We start from the raw sequence: 16792 nt of genomic DNA, 5'->3' as shown, positions 1-16792 counted from the left end.
AGAGTTAACAGTTTTAAAAAGGTATATCGGCATTTCACGTTATTGACAATTATTTTAAAAACAAGTGTTTGTTTTTTTTTAAAACGTTGTTAGCAGCATTTGGAGGCCTGCACTTGGAGGCGAAGTGACTAAGAGAAGATAAAGGGAAGGCAGAAAACCGGCAGAGCCCGGCGGGCGCGCAGACCACGTGGCCTGGCCCCGCCCCCGGCGCCGAGGGGCGTGGCGCGCGGCCGTCGCGGGCGGGCGGGAAGGCGGGGCGCCGTCTCGCCGCGCCGGGGACTCGGGCCGCAGCCTGCGCCATGTCTGCGCCCAGTCGGGGCACGGAGCTCGGTAAGGGGCCTGCGGGTCGCCGCCCCCCCGCCCCCGCCCTCGTCTGGGGATGGCGCGGGGCCGCCTCCGTGCGGGGCCGGGGTCGGGCTTTGGGGGACTTGCGAGCCCCGGGCTGCGGTGGCGCTGGCCGCGGCGGGGACTGGTTTGCGCGCGCGGCCGCACCTGCCTCCCCTCCGCGGAGACGAACCGGGAGGCTTACCTGGGGGCCGGCCTTTGCGCCCAAGGCGGACGCCGGAAAGCGTGTGATCGTCATCTTCCAGTGCAGTCGGTCAGCCTTCGAACTGCCTCGTTGCAAAAAGCCAACCCCACCAAAAACCCGAACCAGAGCAAACAACCCTTCCTTTCCCCTCTTCTAACCCAACTGTTTCCCGAGTGTGTGCGCGCCTAGTGGAAACGCTGTCAGGTCCAAGTTTAACTTTGCTGAAGATTGTGTGTGGCTTTGTAAGGACGACGCTCTGCCGAGGTGCCTGTGCACATCTCACCTTCTCGCTAGCTGCTCTTAGTCAATGCTACTGAAGGCTTGGGGACCTATTTGTATTTCAAACGACCAAACCACCACCGAGAGAAAAAGGAGAGGTCCACAGTTTAAATATCGCTCGACTATTTTTGTATTCTGGCTCTTTAACCTTTGCTCTACGACTTGGGAAACAGGCATTCGGAGTTTCAATTGGATCAGCGGTAACATGGTCCTAATAGTTGTAGCACCGAATCTCAAACCAAACTCACCGCCATCCAGTCGATTCCGACGCATAGTGACCCCGTAGGACAGGGTAGAACTGCCCTGTGAGTTTCTGAGACTAACTTTTGACAGGAGCAGAAAGTCCGCATTTCTCCTGCCGAGTGGCTGCTAGTTTTGAACTGCCGGCATTGCAGACATTGAGCACTGTTGGTATATGGAGCCCTAGTAGCGGTTACACGATCCGCATGGTCGCCAGTTCAAAACCAGTAGCAACTGTTTGGGAGGAAAACGGCAGAAAACTACTCCAGTGAACAGGTACCGACTCGATGGCAGTGAGTGAGACTTTGCTGATCGCAGCCCAAACCCTAACCAGTAGAGGGGCCTCAGAAAATGTGTGAGAAAACCAGAATTAAGTGATAATGGAATTTTCCTATGAATTTTTGAAGCCGCTTGGTACTTCCCTGATAAAGTGGTTTGAGGAATGAGTGTATAGTGCTTGGTAGGTGGAAGGTATCTACAAATGGTTTGAGTCCAAACGGTGGTTTGCACTCACCGAGCCTTGGTGATGCAGTGGCTAAGCATTAGGCTGTGATCTGAATCATCAGCAGTTTGAAACCACCAGCAGCTTCTTGGGAGACAGACTGGGCTTTCACCTCCTGTAAATAGTTACAGTCTCGGAAACCCACTGTAAGTCAGCAGTGACTGGATGACGGTGAGTTGGGGTTTAAGTGCAAAGTGGAAGAAAAGACTGGTGCTCTTCTTTCATAAAGATCCCAGTCAGGAAAACCTGGTGGAGTGGTTCTAATCCTTCATAGAGTGGGAGCAACTTTTTTTTAAATTTTAAAGTAAGTGTTCAGTGAATGTTGTTAGTTGCAGCCTTGTCTATTCATACTGGGGACAATCTCATGTGTGCTGAGTAAGAACTGTTCTGTAGGCTTTATGGAGGCTTTGACCTTTTGGTCGAAATTGCTTGGCCTGTCATCCAAGATGCACCTGCCGGCTTTTCATTGAGCTGTCCAGTGCTTCACCATTCGAACCAATCAAGGACGCCTTGTTCAATAAATGATAATAATAATCATCTAGAGAGTTTAGTTTTAAGGAGCTAATTTGGAGTATCAACTCACATATTGCTAGGTACCATGGAGTTGGTTCCCATCCATAGCAAGCCAGTGCCCAGCAGAATGAAACTGCCCAGTTGTGTGCCAACCTCACAGTTGTTCCTCTACCTCAGCTCACGGATGCAGTCTAACTCGCTAAGAGCCTTCCTCTTTTCGCTGCTCTCCCACTTTACCAAATATGTCCTTCTCCAGGGACTGGTCTTTCCTGACAACATGTGCAAAGCACATAAGACGAAATCTTGCCAGCCTTGCCTCTCAGGAGCACTCTGGTCGTACTTCTTCCAACACAGATCAGTTTGTCCTTTTAGCAGTCCATGGGGCTTTCAGTAGTCTCCAGCACCACAATTCAAATGCATCTATTCTTCTGTGGATTTCCTTATTTAATATCCAACTTTTCCATGCACATGATGTGGTGGAGAATACCCTGGTTTGGGTCAGGCACACTTCAGTGCCCAAAGTAACACTGTTCTTCAGTGCTCTAAAGAGGTCTTGTGCAGCAGATTTATTGAATCACTTCACATGTGCTTCCATGAGTATGAATTGTGGATCCAAGACCAAATCCTTGACAACTTCAGCCTTTTCTCCATTTATCATTTACCGATTTTTCTTTTTAAAATTACCATGTTAATTTTACACTCTAGACTTCAAGAGAGGTTTAGAAATTTTTGTTGAATACTAAGAGTTTCTGTTCTCTCTTTAGAAATACAATAGAGTATTTCACCAAGTTGAAACTTTTAGTCATTGCCCTTTTGCAGCTTGGTTTTAAATTCTCCTTCTGTAATGTGGGCTTTGCAATAAAGAAATATTGCCTAGATTGGATGGGAACCCTGTTGGTGTCTGGGTTATGCCTTAGACTGCTAATCTCAAGGTCAGCGGCTGAGACCACCAGATGCTCCTTGGGAGAAAGGTGAATCTGTTTACTTCCGTAAAGAGTTAGAATATTGCATCTTCCCTACAAGATCACTGAAGGAAAAATGGGTGCATAAACAAATGTGGTGAAGAAAGCTAATGGTGCCTGGCTATTAAAAGATACAGCGTCTGGGATCTTAAAGGCTTGTAGTTAAGTAAATGATCATCTAGCTGGGAAGCAACAAAGCCCACATGGAAAAAGCACACTAACCTGTGTGTTCATGAGGTGTTGATAGGAAGAGGTTCAGAAGTTCAAAAACAAGCAACCAAATTGATGTGAAAGGTATGGATGTAGTGGAAACCCAAAAGCCACCTGTAAGGTAATTGGACAGTCCCTCTCTGAAGGGCCACACAGTAGGGATGTTAAATCCAGGGTGCTGTAGAACATGGATGAAACACGCAACTGTCCTCTGGTTCTTTAATATTTCCTCCCCTTAAAATTAAGGCTTATGTTTTACCTTATTAATATAGTTGGACCTATGTATGTTCATCTGTATAACTAAGATTGGTTAATGCAGGAATGTCAGGATGGATGGCCCTTCAGAAACAGTATTGGGAGTAATGGTTCCCTAAGGCTACTGGAAGAGAGCATGAGGGAAGTGGGGAGCTGATAGCAATGATGACTGTATAATGCCAATCAAGGGGAGCAGATAACAAAATTGTAGGTGAATGGATATATTGGATGGGGTAAGATGGTTATAACATATACATAATAATTACATATAACAACAATAAATGCTCCTTGGGGGGAAGGGTGGGGGAAGGGGAATAAAGGGGAGCTGATATCAAAGAGTTCAAGAAGAAAAAATGTTTTGAAATGGATTTTAGTAGCAATTGTTCAATTATGCTTGAATTATGGATTATGACATCTGCAAGAGCTCCTAATAAAATAATAAGATAAACAAAGAGAGACTCGGAAGTCCACAGGGGTAGTTCTACCCTGTCCTATAGGGTCACCATGAGTCAGAATCAACTCAGTGGCAATGAGTTTAGTTTGGGTTTGGTCTGGATTAGAAGGATCCCTTGTGGTATCGTGGGTCATGTTTTGGGCTGTTAACCACAAGGCCAACAGTTCAAGCCCACCAACTCTGAGGAGCAACCTTTCTCTTCCCCTTAAGACGCTCAGTCTTGGCAATTCACAGGAGCTTCTCTACTGCGTTCTCCAGTGCCACCATAAGTGGCACTCCACTCAGTGACCGAGTTTGACATTTGTTTATATTTTGGTCTGTAGGCTTCTAATGAATAGAATTTTTGAAAAAATAATTTGAATCTGAACCTGATGCGATTGATAAAAGCCTTCCGAGGAAATTGATGTGTGGATTATATTAAGTTGTGAGAGCCTCCAATTAAATGATTTTTTAATTAAAAATAAAAAGCCCTCCAAGGAAAATATTCTTTCAGTTTGGTATTTGGGGGTAATTACAAACAAGGAATAAGCTTTCCGATGAGCAGGGCTCTTCTGTTGAAGGTACTTTTTACTAAAATGAGTGTTTCTGATATTCACCAAGAAATAGCTAAAAAGAAACCCCTCTTCATTTTTCTTTAGAAAATGTTTACCCTAAGTGGGTAAATGATGGCTAAATTCTAGGAGAGAGAAAGGTGAATCAGTTTAGAGTCAGAAGGGGGAAAAACGCGATACGTTGGGTCCTGCTATTGAGTAGCATTGTGCTTCTGGACAAGCCGTTGGGCCACTTGATTTCTTTAAACTAGAAGGTATCATTGTCTAGTGCTCTGTTGAAGACTTCACATGCAATAGAACAGTACTGTGCTCCATATGGTTCTCAATGTTGATTTTAAAAGGAGATAAATCACTAGTCTTTTCTTCAGTTTGGCCCCAAGCTGGACTCCAGTCTCCAATTCTTCCATTAGCTGTTGTTTGCACTACCCCCAATCCTACTGCCTCAGACCCACTGATTCTGATTCATAGTGACCCTGTCTAGGTAAAGATTCTGAGTATGTAAATCTTTACAGGAGCCCACCTATTGCCCTCAAGGCGATTCTGATTAAAAGTTTAGATAGCAGTACCTTTCTCACTTCCAGGGACTGGTGGGTTTGAACCACTGACCTTGCAGTTTGCATCCTAGCACCTAACCCATAGCACCACCAACGTATTTATTCTGAAGCTATAGGAGGAGGGCCCAGCAACAGGCCCGCAGGTTATTTAGATGAATCCTCAAGTTTGAGAACACTCGTCTAAAGATTTCATCGAGTGCCTCTAAGCACCGTTACAGTTTCTACTAAAGTGGTCCATTTCTCTATTACCAGCCCTCTATCAGATAATTTGAGGTGATATCTGAAAGGTGATCTCTCTTGTTTTATTCCAGGCACCTAGGGTAAATAAGCCAGCAAAGGTGTCTAGAATAATCAATGACTTTACTGTGTATTTGGGGGATTGAGCGTGCACCTGTGTGTGAGCAGGTGTTACCATAGACTGTACCTTCCTTTTCTTAATACCAAATGCACTGGGTATTGAGTCAATACTGAGTGCTAGTGACCCAGTGGGACAGGTTAGAACTGCCCCTTTACCGGAGTAGAAAGCCCGTCTTTCTCCTGTAGAGTGGCTGGCGGTTTTCAACTACCGGCTTTGCAGATCGCTTCCCAACGTGTAACTGTTGTGGCACCAGGGCTCTGCCTCTTAATAAGGTATTATTAAAATTCATTTCCTTCTCTTTTTAAAAGACATTCCAAGAGCCTTAAGAAGGAGTGCAATCGTGTGACTTCCTTTTGAACGTGATTCCCTTTGGAGGCTTCTGGGAAATATGGGTGTTGTACTAGGTCATCTGCAGGAGGCCTGATTTCTGTAGTGATTTCATATTTGGCTGGCATCCGCATGGGTGGCAGTTTGAAACTGCCAGCAGCTCCTCGGGAGAAAGACTAGACTTTCTACTCCCATAAACAGTTACAGTGTTGGAAACACACAGGGAGTTGCATTGAGTCGGCATTGACTTGACAGCAGTGAATTTGGTTGGATGAGGTCATCTCTCAGCATCTTTATGCTCTATAATGATAGCTCACTGTATACCTGTAAGCTCTTGTGTACAAGAAAGGAAACATTTAAAAAATGGGGGTAGAGAAAGAGATGATTTAATGGATTTCTGAAATACATCAACAAGGGATTGTTTTAAACATAGATCCATGATTGGAATCATCAGTGGCTTGGATTACTTAAGGTAAAGACTCTTGCTCTGTAAGAAGCCCTGGTATCGCTCTTCAGTAAGTGTTGGCCGCTAACCACAAGGCTGGTGGGCAAACCTAGAAGTCATTCTGAGGGAGAAACATGAGCCTATCTGTTCCCATTAAGATTTACAAAACATTGGAAGTTATATATAGCATTCTGGTTGGACTTTTGTTTGTTCTGTTAGCAGTTCATGGTACTTTCAATATTCTTCTCTAGCAACATAATCCAAATGCATGTGTACTTCTTCATTCCACCTTATTCAGTGCCCAACTTTCACCTGCATTTTAGGCAATTGAAAATCCTATGGATTAGAGCTAGGAACCCTGGTAGAGAAACTATCAGCTGCTCCCCAGGAGAAAGATGATGCTATCTGCTCCCATGAACAGTTAGTCTTGGAAACCCCCCAGGCCAGCTCTACTCTGTCCTATAGGGTCATTATTGTATGGAGTTAATTGTCCAAATACTGTCCCTTATTTCAATAGGATTAAGTTCAGAATTACATATTTAATTGTTTCGTCTCTTTAAGGAGCCTAAGTGGTGTTATAGGTTAGAGGTTGGGCTGCCAACTGCAAGAATAGAGGCTCAAAATCCACCAGCAGCTCCCCAGGAGAAAGATGAGGCTCTCTGCTCCTGTAAAGATTTACCGTCTTGGAAACTCTATAGCTGCCCTGTGGGGCCGCTATGAGTGGGAATCAACTCCACGAAGATGGGTTTGTTCCTCTTATTTATTTGTATGGAATTGAGGTTTTCTATTTTCCCAATTTATTATGGTCATTACTATTATTATTTTACTATTTGAATAATTAAAACCTTAGCTATGAGAGCCATCTGAAATTGTCTTTTTCACATATTCGATTGTTCTTTGTGCATATCCTTAGTTTCTCCTTCAACAGATTGTTCCAGTCTTATTCTTGCCTGGCTCCAGGCCTAGAGTCAGTCATCTCCCTAAGAGCATTCTTTCCAGTGGGTTGTGGCATTTACAAGCCAAGATCTGAGCCCTACGTGTGCTTGTGGCAACTGTGATAGCCCTATTCCCAAACCCTCACAGTTGACAGAAGTGAACACACACATCTGACATGTATTTCTGTATTTGTCTCTCTATATGTGTGGTAATAAATTCTTTTGTCAGAATGAATACCAGGCTAGTTCCAAGGAGCTGGATGTTGAAGATGTCGCAGATGTCCATCCTCAGATGCTACTCTGCTCCATTTCCCCCACTCCTTCCCAGAGATTGTGCCCTTCCATGCCAGGACACATGTCCCACAGAAACTCATGGGAATGTGTGGGCATGTCTCACATGGTGGTGAGTGCTGCTCAGTGTAAGATCTGGGGTCCAGGCCACAAGCACAGCAGGGCTTCTTGCTCCTCTCAAGGCTCAGCTAGGCGGCGGAGGGATGGCTTTCCAGGTGTGGTGAAACGCTTTGGTGGCCCCATTGTATATTCAAGGTGACAGAGCCTGGCCTGGTTCACACCCAGTACTAAGGTAGGGCCTTAATGATGCCCTCAAGGAAACAAAGGTCAGTTCTCAATCCTACCCCAGTCCTGCCTATCAGCATAGGAGAGCATGCTCTCCAACATGGGACTAGAGCCGCAGAACCAGTATCTGTGTTATAAGGAAGCACGGCTCGAAGGGCCACATTCATTGACCAGGACTCAGGATGTATCTGTTCTCTATTGAAAATTAGAAGTTCGCTCTAATATCCCTAATTCCAGCCTTGCACTTCAGGACTGAAGGCAGTTTTCTCATTGCTTGTTTTTGGAACGTGCTCCCTGCCAGGGGGCGCACCTCACTTCTTGTGTAAGCATTCTCAGTTCTTGACCTCTGAGCTGGGCAGCCCTCTAATTTCCACACCTGCCTTGAGCTTTGGTTTCTTCAACCAGGTCTCTGTTCTCACCCTAATGCAAGACCTGTGACATTCTGTGCCAGGCAGGGTCTCCATGCTGACCTCCTTCTTACCTGGCTTGTTTACAGCTCCTCTTGTCTGCCTGCCCTCTTGTCCAGGTATCATGCTTCTTGTGTTGGATTGTGATACCAGATCTGGAATTCCTTAATGTATGGATACTCTGCTCACTTGTAGTTTTCCATACCCCACCTTGGGCCATGGTCACTCCCTCTCCCAACCTACCTCAAATACCGAGCTTTCTCACACACCCCTCCTCCCTCAATGTTTTAGGGCAATTGTTTAGGAGGAAGAGGGGAAGGAGACCCCGAACACATTTAAAACTTTTTATTTTTATGTATTATAACTTACGTGTTGTGCCTGCAGTTATGGGCACTCAAAACTTAGGGTACTGGCTGACTGCCTCAAGCCCAAGCATCACGTGGGCTCTGCTCTTACAGACCTCATGGGCAGCGATCGTTCACGCTGTGTTGGAGTGTGAGAAGCGAACTGTGCTGGCACCGGAAAAGAAAGAGGAATTTGCGGACAGTCCGGGGGAGGTTTTTTTTGGGGAAAGGACATTTTTGACAGGGCGTGGTGGTTTGTGCAAAGGTACTGAGCAAAAAGAGCCTCTCATTACCTCCCCACCCACTGCCATTGAGTGGCTTCCCTCTCACTGTGACCAGACGGACAGAGTAGAACTGCTTGTTAGGATTTTTGAGGCTGTATGTTCTCACAGGAACTGACAGCCTCATCTTTCTCCTGTGGAGCAGCTGGTGAGTTCGAACTGCAGACCTGGTCATTAGCAGCCAGTCCTTACCCCTCAGCACTAGCAGGGCACCTTCACTAACTAAAGAACTCAATTATCGGAATTCTGTCATCTCATTGTACTCTATGGCTATGGCTAATATTGTAGTGACAGAAGGGAGACAATCCTCATATTCTCTGCACGAAATACATGCACGTTGTCGAAATAATGATTGTGTGCATTTCTCTATTTAAATGGGACATCCTCGTGCGAATGCTAACTTTGATTTTATCCTTAGAAGTCTTTTGCTTTTTGCTTGTAACTGTGACTGGTGAGATGGTCTCTCATTATTCTGGTACTGTTGCGGTAAGTAGGAAACACTATAAAGTAATCATTTGGGCTTGTTGCATAACTAAATAATTAAAAGTCTTCCACGATGCCTGCTAAGTTTGAAAAAAAGAAAAAGTTTTATTTAAAGCCTCTAAACCCTGTGGATTTTAATTGTTAGGAAGGGGAAGACAAGCTTCAAGCACTTCTTTAAAATGGATTGCCGGTGCCAGGGACGAGCGACTGGTAAATGAGACTCAGACAGAGCCCTTGAGGACGCGATTTCAACATGTCACTAGAAATGGTTTAAGTGGCGAGCGCTGGCCCTTTTAAAACACCGGCTGTCACTGGAGGATTGGGTCACCTTGAAGTGTGCTCTTCTCTGAGTTACAGGCATAAAAAGGCACTTTGAACTCTTTCCGTTGACTTTGGTGTGTGTTGTGTGTGTGTCTGCGGATGTACCGCTCCTCAGCCTGCCTCAGCCCTAACAGTCAGTTCCCTAGAAACCAAAGTGGATGCCAGTGAAGGATAAATGTTTAATCTCAGCTCCAGCAAGCTCTACAGGCTTTTTACATATTGAGACACCGCCTGCAACTTCTGGCCCTCTTTGTATAGTTAGGCTGCCTTCCCCCGCAGCCAAGTCTGAGCTAAGCGTCACCTCTGGTACTGACTGCCCTCAAACAGTGCCGCTTAGCTGGCACCTTGGTTCTTTGGGATGGGAGTTAATGATGTCAAGGTTGTGGTCTTTCAGTTCTGGTGAAGTATCCAAACGAACTACTCTCAAAAATCCAGACTCAAATAAGCGTTTCAACTAAACACTGATTGAACACATTCCTTGTCTCCACTGCTGCCCGTGTGTGCGATTCCATTCAAGAATTTGACTTTGAGCTAGATCTCTGGCATGTGTAAGGTATAGGTAAAGATGTCTTACCTCTTTTGTAGAGCAATGGTATTTCTTATGAATATTTTAATTGTCCTTGGAAAATAAAATAGTCCCTACTTAGAAAGCGATTTTTTAAGATAATATATATATATAATGATAGTTGTAGTGTAACAGCAAAACTTTGACTTGGGAATGACCAGGCGACACTCTTGAAAGAGGAAAAATTTATTAGCCAGTGCCTCAGAAAAACTAGTATGCTGGAAGATCGTGGCCCAGAATGTCTGGTGGGCATAGCTTTTATGCTTTATCTGCATGAGTAAGGTCACAGAAGGGGACTAGGCAGGGATTTCTAGTGCAGACGGGGTGGGGGTAATTAGTAAAGGAGGACTTGGGTCGTGGGATGGATGTATTCTGGGAATGAAGAAGTACATGAGTGAGGCAGTGCATAGAGTTTCTTTTTCAAAGGTTAAAACACCTATTAGGATTTTCCTTACAATATACTATGTAATATTATGTGATATATGTATATATGATACATATATCACATGTGAAATATAACACCTATGTAATATTAATCATAGAATCTCATCATAGGAAGCCAGCTGTTCTTCTATTGCGGTCACGTGCTGTAGAGTTGTTTCCATTCTTAGTAACCCCAAGTACAACACAACGAAACACTGCCTGCCTGCTCTTTTGCCTACCTCGTGATCATTGCTGTGTCTGAGCCCAGGATTGCAGCCACTGCACCAATCCACCTCATCGTGGGACTTCTTTTTTTTGCTAACACTTTGCTTTACCAAGAATGGTGCCCTTGTCCGTGTTCATATTGCCTCGTTGGAGATAATGGATTGAATGTGTGTTGTGGACTCATTCAGGAAGGTAGTCAATGGCAATCCTTGTTATATTTGCCTCTGAGGAATGAGTTTAAGCTGTAATCATTTTGAGGAAATTATGTTTTTGTTTATAAATATCTAGGGAGGAACCTAAATTCTAAGGATTTTTCTAGAGAGAAAATGTGAACCATTTTAATCTCATCTTTATAAGAAAGGGATATTTCCTTTCAAAACAACGAAACTCTGGCTGCATTAGCACACGGTTGTTGTGGTGTCAGTGTCTTAGTGGCCATGGCTGTGGAGAGGGCTGCTGCGGACGCAGCACTCCCACGCCTTTGTGAAAAACATGAGCGCCACGGAGATAGGGACCCTGCCCCCGAGAAGCCTCCGTCATGAAGCTTTTAAATATCACAGGTGAAGCACCTCTTCTTTGCTCTTTGTCAAGCGAGCAAACTTGACCCATCAGCTGGAAAAGAGGCTGACCTGTTGGAAATGATTAACCAGTCAACATTATGTTTATTAACCTTTGGATAATCATTTTAAAATGCTCAAGGGAGTGCTCTTGAGCAGGGCAAAAGTCTAATATGGCTGTTATTGGTGAAAACACTTCCATAGAGCTGACTCAGGAAGCAAAATATTCATAATTTTCATCCACAGACAAACATTATGTTTGACCCAGTGTATCTGTTACTGTTGTTGTATGCTATCCAATTGATTCTAACTCATAGAGACCCTATAGGACAGACTAGAACTGTCCCATAGGGTTTCCTAGACTCTTAATCTTTATGCCAGGATCCTGGTTGTACCGAGGCTAAAGATCGTGGCTCCTGACCTTAAGTTTCGTGTTTAGAACCGAAGAGAATGGTGCGGTAGATGACTTTGGTGAAGATTTGCAGCCATGGAAGTGCTGTGGGGAAGATACTCCTGTAGCATCGCCATGAGTCAGGAATGACCTGCTAGCTGCAGCGTTTGGGAATTTGGGTCATCGTTACAGGAGCAGATGCTGCCGTCTTTTCTCCCACAAGGCCCTTAGCAGTCAAGCACTTGAACCAGAGCACCCTTGGTGGTCCGCATTATTACATTAGTGCTTGTCTAATCCACAAAAGATGTGGGGCACCGTCAGCAGCAGGTGAAGTTCTGAAGATAGTCATTGCTGCTCATCATACTGAAGATCCTGTTGCTGGGGGCCACGGAGTTGGTTCCGACCCTAAGTGGTCTTGGCTGTATGGAAGCTGTGTGGAAGCAGGTCACAGAGCTACTGAGTGGACATTCCCAGTGAACAGCAAAGTTAACTCATTTGAGTGTTTGCCAATAGTTAACTTTTACACTTCATCTTAGCCAAAAGGCCAAGAAGACATGACTATCGTTACTTTATAGCAGTGGTTCTCAACCTGTAGGGCGTGACCTTTTGGTGGTCCAACGACCCTTTCATAAGGGTCGTCCGATTCATAACAGTAGCAAAATGACAGTCATGAAGTAACAGCGAAAATAATTTTTATGGTTGGGGGTAACCACAACATGAGCAACTGTATTAAAGGGTTGCGACATTAGGAAGGTTGAGAACCACTGCTTTATAGGATAAGTTGAAATTAGTCATTTTGGGAACGGAACATCAAAAAGTATGTCCTTGCCAGGCCTATGTTGTGGCTTGCACAAACGTCGTCCGCAGTGAGCAGAGGGAGGAATACAGAATTGGGATCCAGGTACTCTAGTCCTCCCTCTGGTGCCGACTGGCAGTGGGACCTTGAGCCGGGACTTCAGTGCACTGGCATGTACTTTGAAATCTGTACGACATGCGAGTGACTCTGAGAACCCTCCCAGTTCTAAATTTATGTGACTTTGCTGTCGTTACTTTAAATTCCTACACAGTAGCATTGTAATTGTATCATGTTCCCTGAGCTTGCATGACGTTTATACCATTTCCTTCCTTCTTTGGCCATCTCAATTTACTCTGGCTTTCAAGGCTCTAACTTCCAGTGACCAGTTTCCATTTCTTCTATCATGGGTGATTATTAAGGCGCCCTGGGGTGGTGGTTACTTGCTGAGCTGATACCCACAGAAGAAGGTTCAAAACCACCTCAGGAGAAGGATGAGGTTTTCTACTCCAACAAGTAAGTGTTGGAAACTCACAGAGGGCAGCTTTACCCTGTCCTATTGGGTGACCATGAGTCAGAATTGACTTGAGGGCAGTGAGGGGGTGATGGGGGTGGTGTGTGTGTGTGATTATTGAGCTTGATGGGACATACTATGTAGTTTCACTTTCTCTAGATATTTTTATGAGTTTATACCTTAACTTTTTTATGTATATGTAAGTTTAGTCTTTTGTATTATATTCACTCCTGTATGGCAGAATATATATATTTTTTGCACTGTATTTTACTATTTTTAATCATTTTATTGGGGGCTTGTACAGCTCTTATCACAATCCATACATGCCATCCATTGTATCAAGCACATTTGTACATTTGTGGCCCTCATCATTCTCAAAACATTTGCTTTCTACTTGAGCCCTTGACAGCAGCTCCTCATTTCCCCCCTCCTTCTCCACTCCCTCATGAACCCTTGATAATTTATAAATTATTATTTTGTCATATCCTACACCTTCTGATGTCTCTTTTCACCCACTTTTTTGTTGTTGTATGGCAGAATATTATTTGCAGTTTGTTTCTTTCATAGAAATACCTGTGCATCACTTTATCTTTTCTTCTGGAAGCATGGCTCAGTCTAGAACATAACTATAACACAACGAGGGGTTTTTAGTTGCATTTTCTACCGATGGTTGTTCTCATCTGCCTCAAGAAAATCTAGTTGCCTATACTTTTTCTTGTTGTTTGTGTAGACAGATAGATTATATTTATTGTCTCAGGTTTGCCTTTTTCAATAGTTGGTTCCTTTAGGATATACTTCCACGTCATGAGAAGAAAGTAACTTAAGTGACTTCACATAATGACTGTATTTAGTTGAAGAAAAAGAATTTTGTAAGTGGGGGAGAGATGCATAATGTGGTCAGAAAGTGTTTGAATGGGTGTAGCCAGGTAGGAATTTTCACAAGACAAAGAATAGCAATGTCTGTTAAACTTTGTCAAAATTATGTGCTGTGTTAGGCAGGGTTCTCTAAAGAAACAAAACCAGGCCACGTGTGTGTGTGTGTGTGTGTACAGTGAGAAGAAATATAACAGCTAATTAATCCACACTGCAGTACAGAGAGCTCATTTCAACTTACTTTAGTGGAACAGTTAATATACTGGAAGTCCTTCGACTCAAGTGGGCTGCTGGGGCCAAGGTCAAGGAAGCAGACAGTTGAGGCCTCCCTCAGACAAGGCTGGCAGAGTCTGCCTACAGGCGGCAAATAGTAGGGTGGGTCAGCAATAGTCAGTAGCTTGGGAGCTTAGCAAAGTAGGCCCAATAGAATATCCAACTCCGGGTTCGCTTGGCCCCACAGGGAGTGTAGCTCACAAGTTGAGGCAGAGAACTAGCTAAGGCAGCAGCACACTGGTCCGATCACCAGAGAACATGAGAGATGGGGGCTGGCCTTGCAGAACCATTTATCTCTTTGCCCTCCAATCAAACTGCAACCTGATTCATCCCACATGTTCCTATTGGCCAGGTTGGTACAATAAACCTAATTATCACATGTGCCAAATAGTTGAATTAAGTAAATAGGTGTCTCATTCCAAGTGTATAGTTGTCTTAAGTGGTGGTAAAACAACACAACCTTTTAGAAATAAATTGGGTTTTGGAATCATAGAAATCTGTGCTTGAATCTTAACCCTAGCACTTATTGTGTGACCTTGGACAAGCCAACTCTGTTTATTTCTAGATTTCAGTTTCCTTATCTGTAAAATGGGACGATTGCCTCTATGGGGCTATTATGAATATTAAGTGAAAAATATAATTAACATAGCCATTGCTTAATAATAACTGTCATTCTGATAATTCCAATTCATTCTGCATTCCCTTCCTAAAATGCTGCTTTTGTTATTTAACCACATCTGAATTCACCCAGTTGCAGTGCACACTGTCTGATAGCAAAGCTACTCGCGCCCCTCATCAATGGTCAGAGGGAGTCACAGGGTGTTTAATACACATGGAGACCCCACAAATGGGTTTTGGCCTTTTACTGACATCCAGAGCCTTCTGCAAACCAAGTGCTCAGAATTTAAGCTGGAATACCATTCCCGTTTCTTGTTTTATTGTGAATTGGGTAAAGGTTTACAGAGCATATATCAGTTTGACATTTTATAATTTATACACATTTTTTTCAATTCATGCAATCCTCTCACTGTCCCATCATCTTCCCCACGCCCCCCCCCCCCGTGTTTTCTGTGTTTATTCTTTTTCTTTCCTGCAGCCCTCTGCACTTTGTCGTTGGGTAAGTGTCGCCCCTGTGATCGTAAAGGATGGATTATTCTAATCCAGACGTGAGTTCAGCTCCAGAACTGCAGAGTGACTAAGGGTTACAGTCTTGGGGGTCACACAAGTCTCTATCTCACCAGGAACCTGAGCCTGAAGGATTCTGGACCATGAAGTGTGCTGCCTTTCAGAGCATTTGGTAATGTTTGGGCACCATCTAGTTCTTCTGGTGTCAGGGTTGTGGAGATTAACGTTTGCATGGTCTGGTCTATTGAACGAATTGTCTCCGTGTGCCTTTGAATTTCAGCATTCTTCTTTCCTCTGGATGGGGGGAGGTCAATACTTGCGCTTCAGATAATTACATCCTCCGTCATCCCTTAACCACTTTTCTGTTACTTGTCCCCCTGGGAGGGGGATTCTAGATCCTTGTGATCGATTCCCCCTTTCTTCCCCCACCCTTCCCCAATCCTCCAGTTATCTCGGCTCTATTTGTTGGCCCTGAGGGGTTTATTTATCTGGATTCCCCATGTTATCTGTAGCAGCATGCATGCTCTGGTCTAATCAGATTTGTAAGGTAGAAGTGAGGTCATGATAGTGGAGTGAAGGAAGTACCAAAGAGCTAGAGGAAAGTTGTGCGTTTCACTGGTGCTATACTGAACCCTGACTTGCTCATCTCTTCCCTGTGACCCCTCTGTCAGGGAATGTCCAATTGTCTACAGATGGGTATTGGGTCTCCACTGGATGCTCCCTACCCCCACTCCTACCCCCATTCACCTTGGGTATGGTTTTATTCTGTGTCTTAGATGCCTGATACCTGATCCCATCAAAACCTTATGATCACACAGGCTGGTGTGTTTCTTCCATGTGGGCTTTGTTGCTTCTCAGCTAGATGTTTGCTTGTTTACCTTCAAGCCTTTAAGACTCCAGACACTATATCTTTTGATAGACAGGCACCATCAGCTTTCTTCCACATTTGCTTATGCGCCCATTTTGCCTTCAGTGATCATGCTTAAGATTGTATAGTATTTCAAGTTTGTTTTAAAGTTTTTTTATCCATTGCTGCACTGGCTGGGCATTTTGGTTGTTTCTTTTTGTTGTTTTGAGTAGTGCTGTGATGAACATGGGTATGCATATATTGATTCGTGCCATGGCTTTTATTTCTCCAGCTCAGTGGTTCTCAACCTCCCTAATGCCACAACCCTTTAATCCAGTTTCTCATGTGTGAGAGCCCCCCTACCCAACCATAAAATTATTTTCATTGCTATTTCATAACTATAATTTTGCTAGTTATGAATCATCATGTAAATACTGATATGTAAGATGTATTTTAATTATTACAAGTTGAACATAATTAAAACATAGTGATTAATCACAAAAATAACATGTAATTATATATTGTGAAATATTTATTTCTAATTACATATAAATGAAATTTTGTCTTGAAGCATGGTGTAGCATGGATAACGGTCTTCATGCCGGGTACTCATCTGCATGTGGGTGGACCCGCCTGGAGATGGATAGAGGAGCAGTGTCTCATTCCTAACACTATTGGAA

The 16792-nt window shown here is 44.0% G+C and overlaps 1 protein-coding gene across 1 annotated transcript in view; it reads left to right on the top strand.

The window, feature by feature from the left end:
* The first annotated feature begins 239 nt into the window (after positions 1-239).
* DERA (deoxyribose-phosphate aldolase) overlaps positions 240-16792 on the top strand; it is a 164211-nt gene continuing 147658 nt past the window's right edge. Inside the window, exon 1 of the mRNA XM_075552024.1 lies at positions 240-330. Coding sequence (XP_075408139.1) covers positions 300-330 — 31 coding nt within the window. The 5' untranslated portion in view covers positions 240-299. The remainder of the gene's footprint in view (positions 331-16792) is intronic.

This window comes from Tenrec ecaudatus, chromosome 6 (assembly GCF_050624435.1).
Source record: "Tenrec ecaudatus isolate mTenEca1 chromosome 6, mTenEca1.hap1, whole genome shotgun sequence".
NCBI classification, from domain to species: domain Eukaryota; kingdom Metazoa; phylum Chordata; class Mammalia; order Afrosoricida; family Tenrecidae; genus Tenrec; species Tenrec ecaudatus.
The sequence above is the reverse complement of the archived record's forward strand: the minus strand, read 5'-3'. Positions and strand labels throughout refer to the sequence as shown.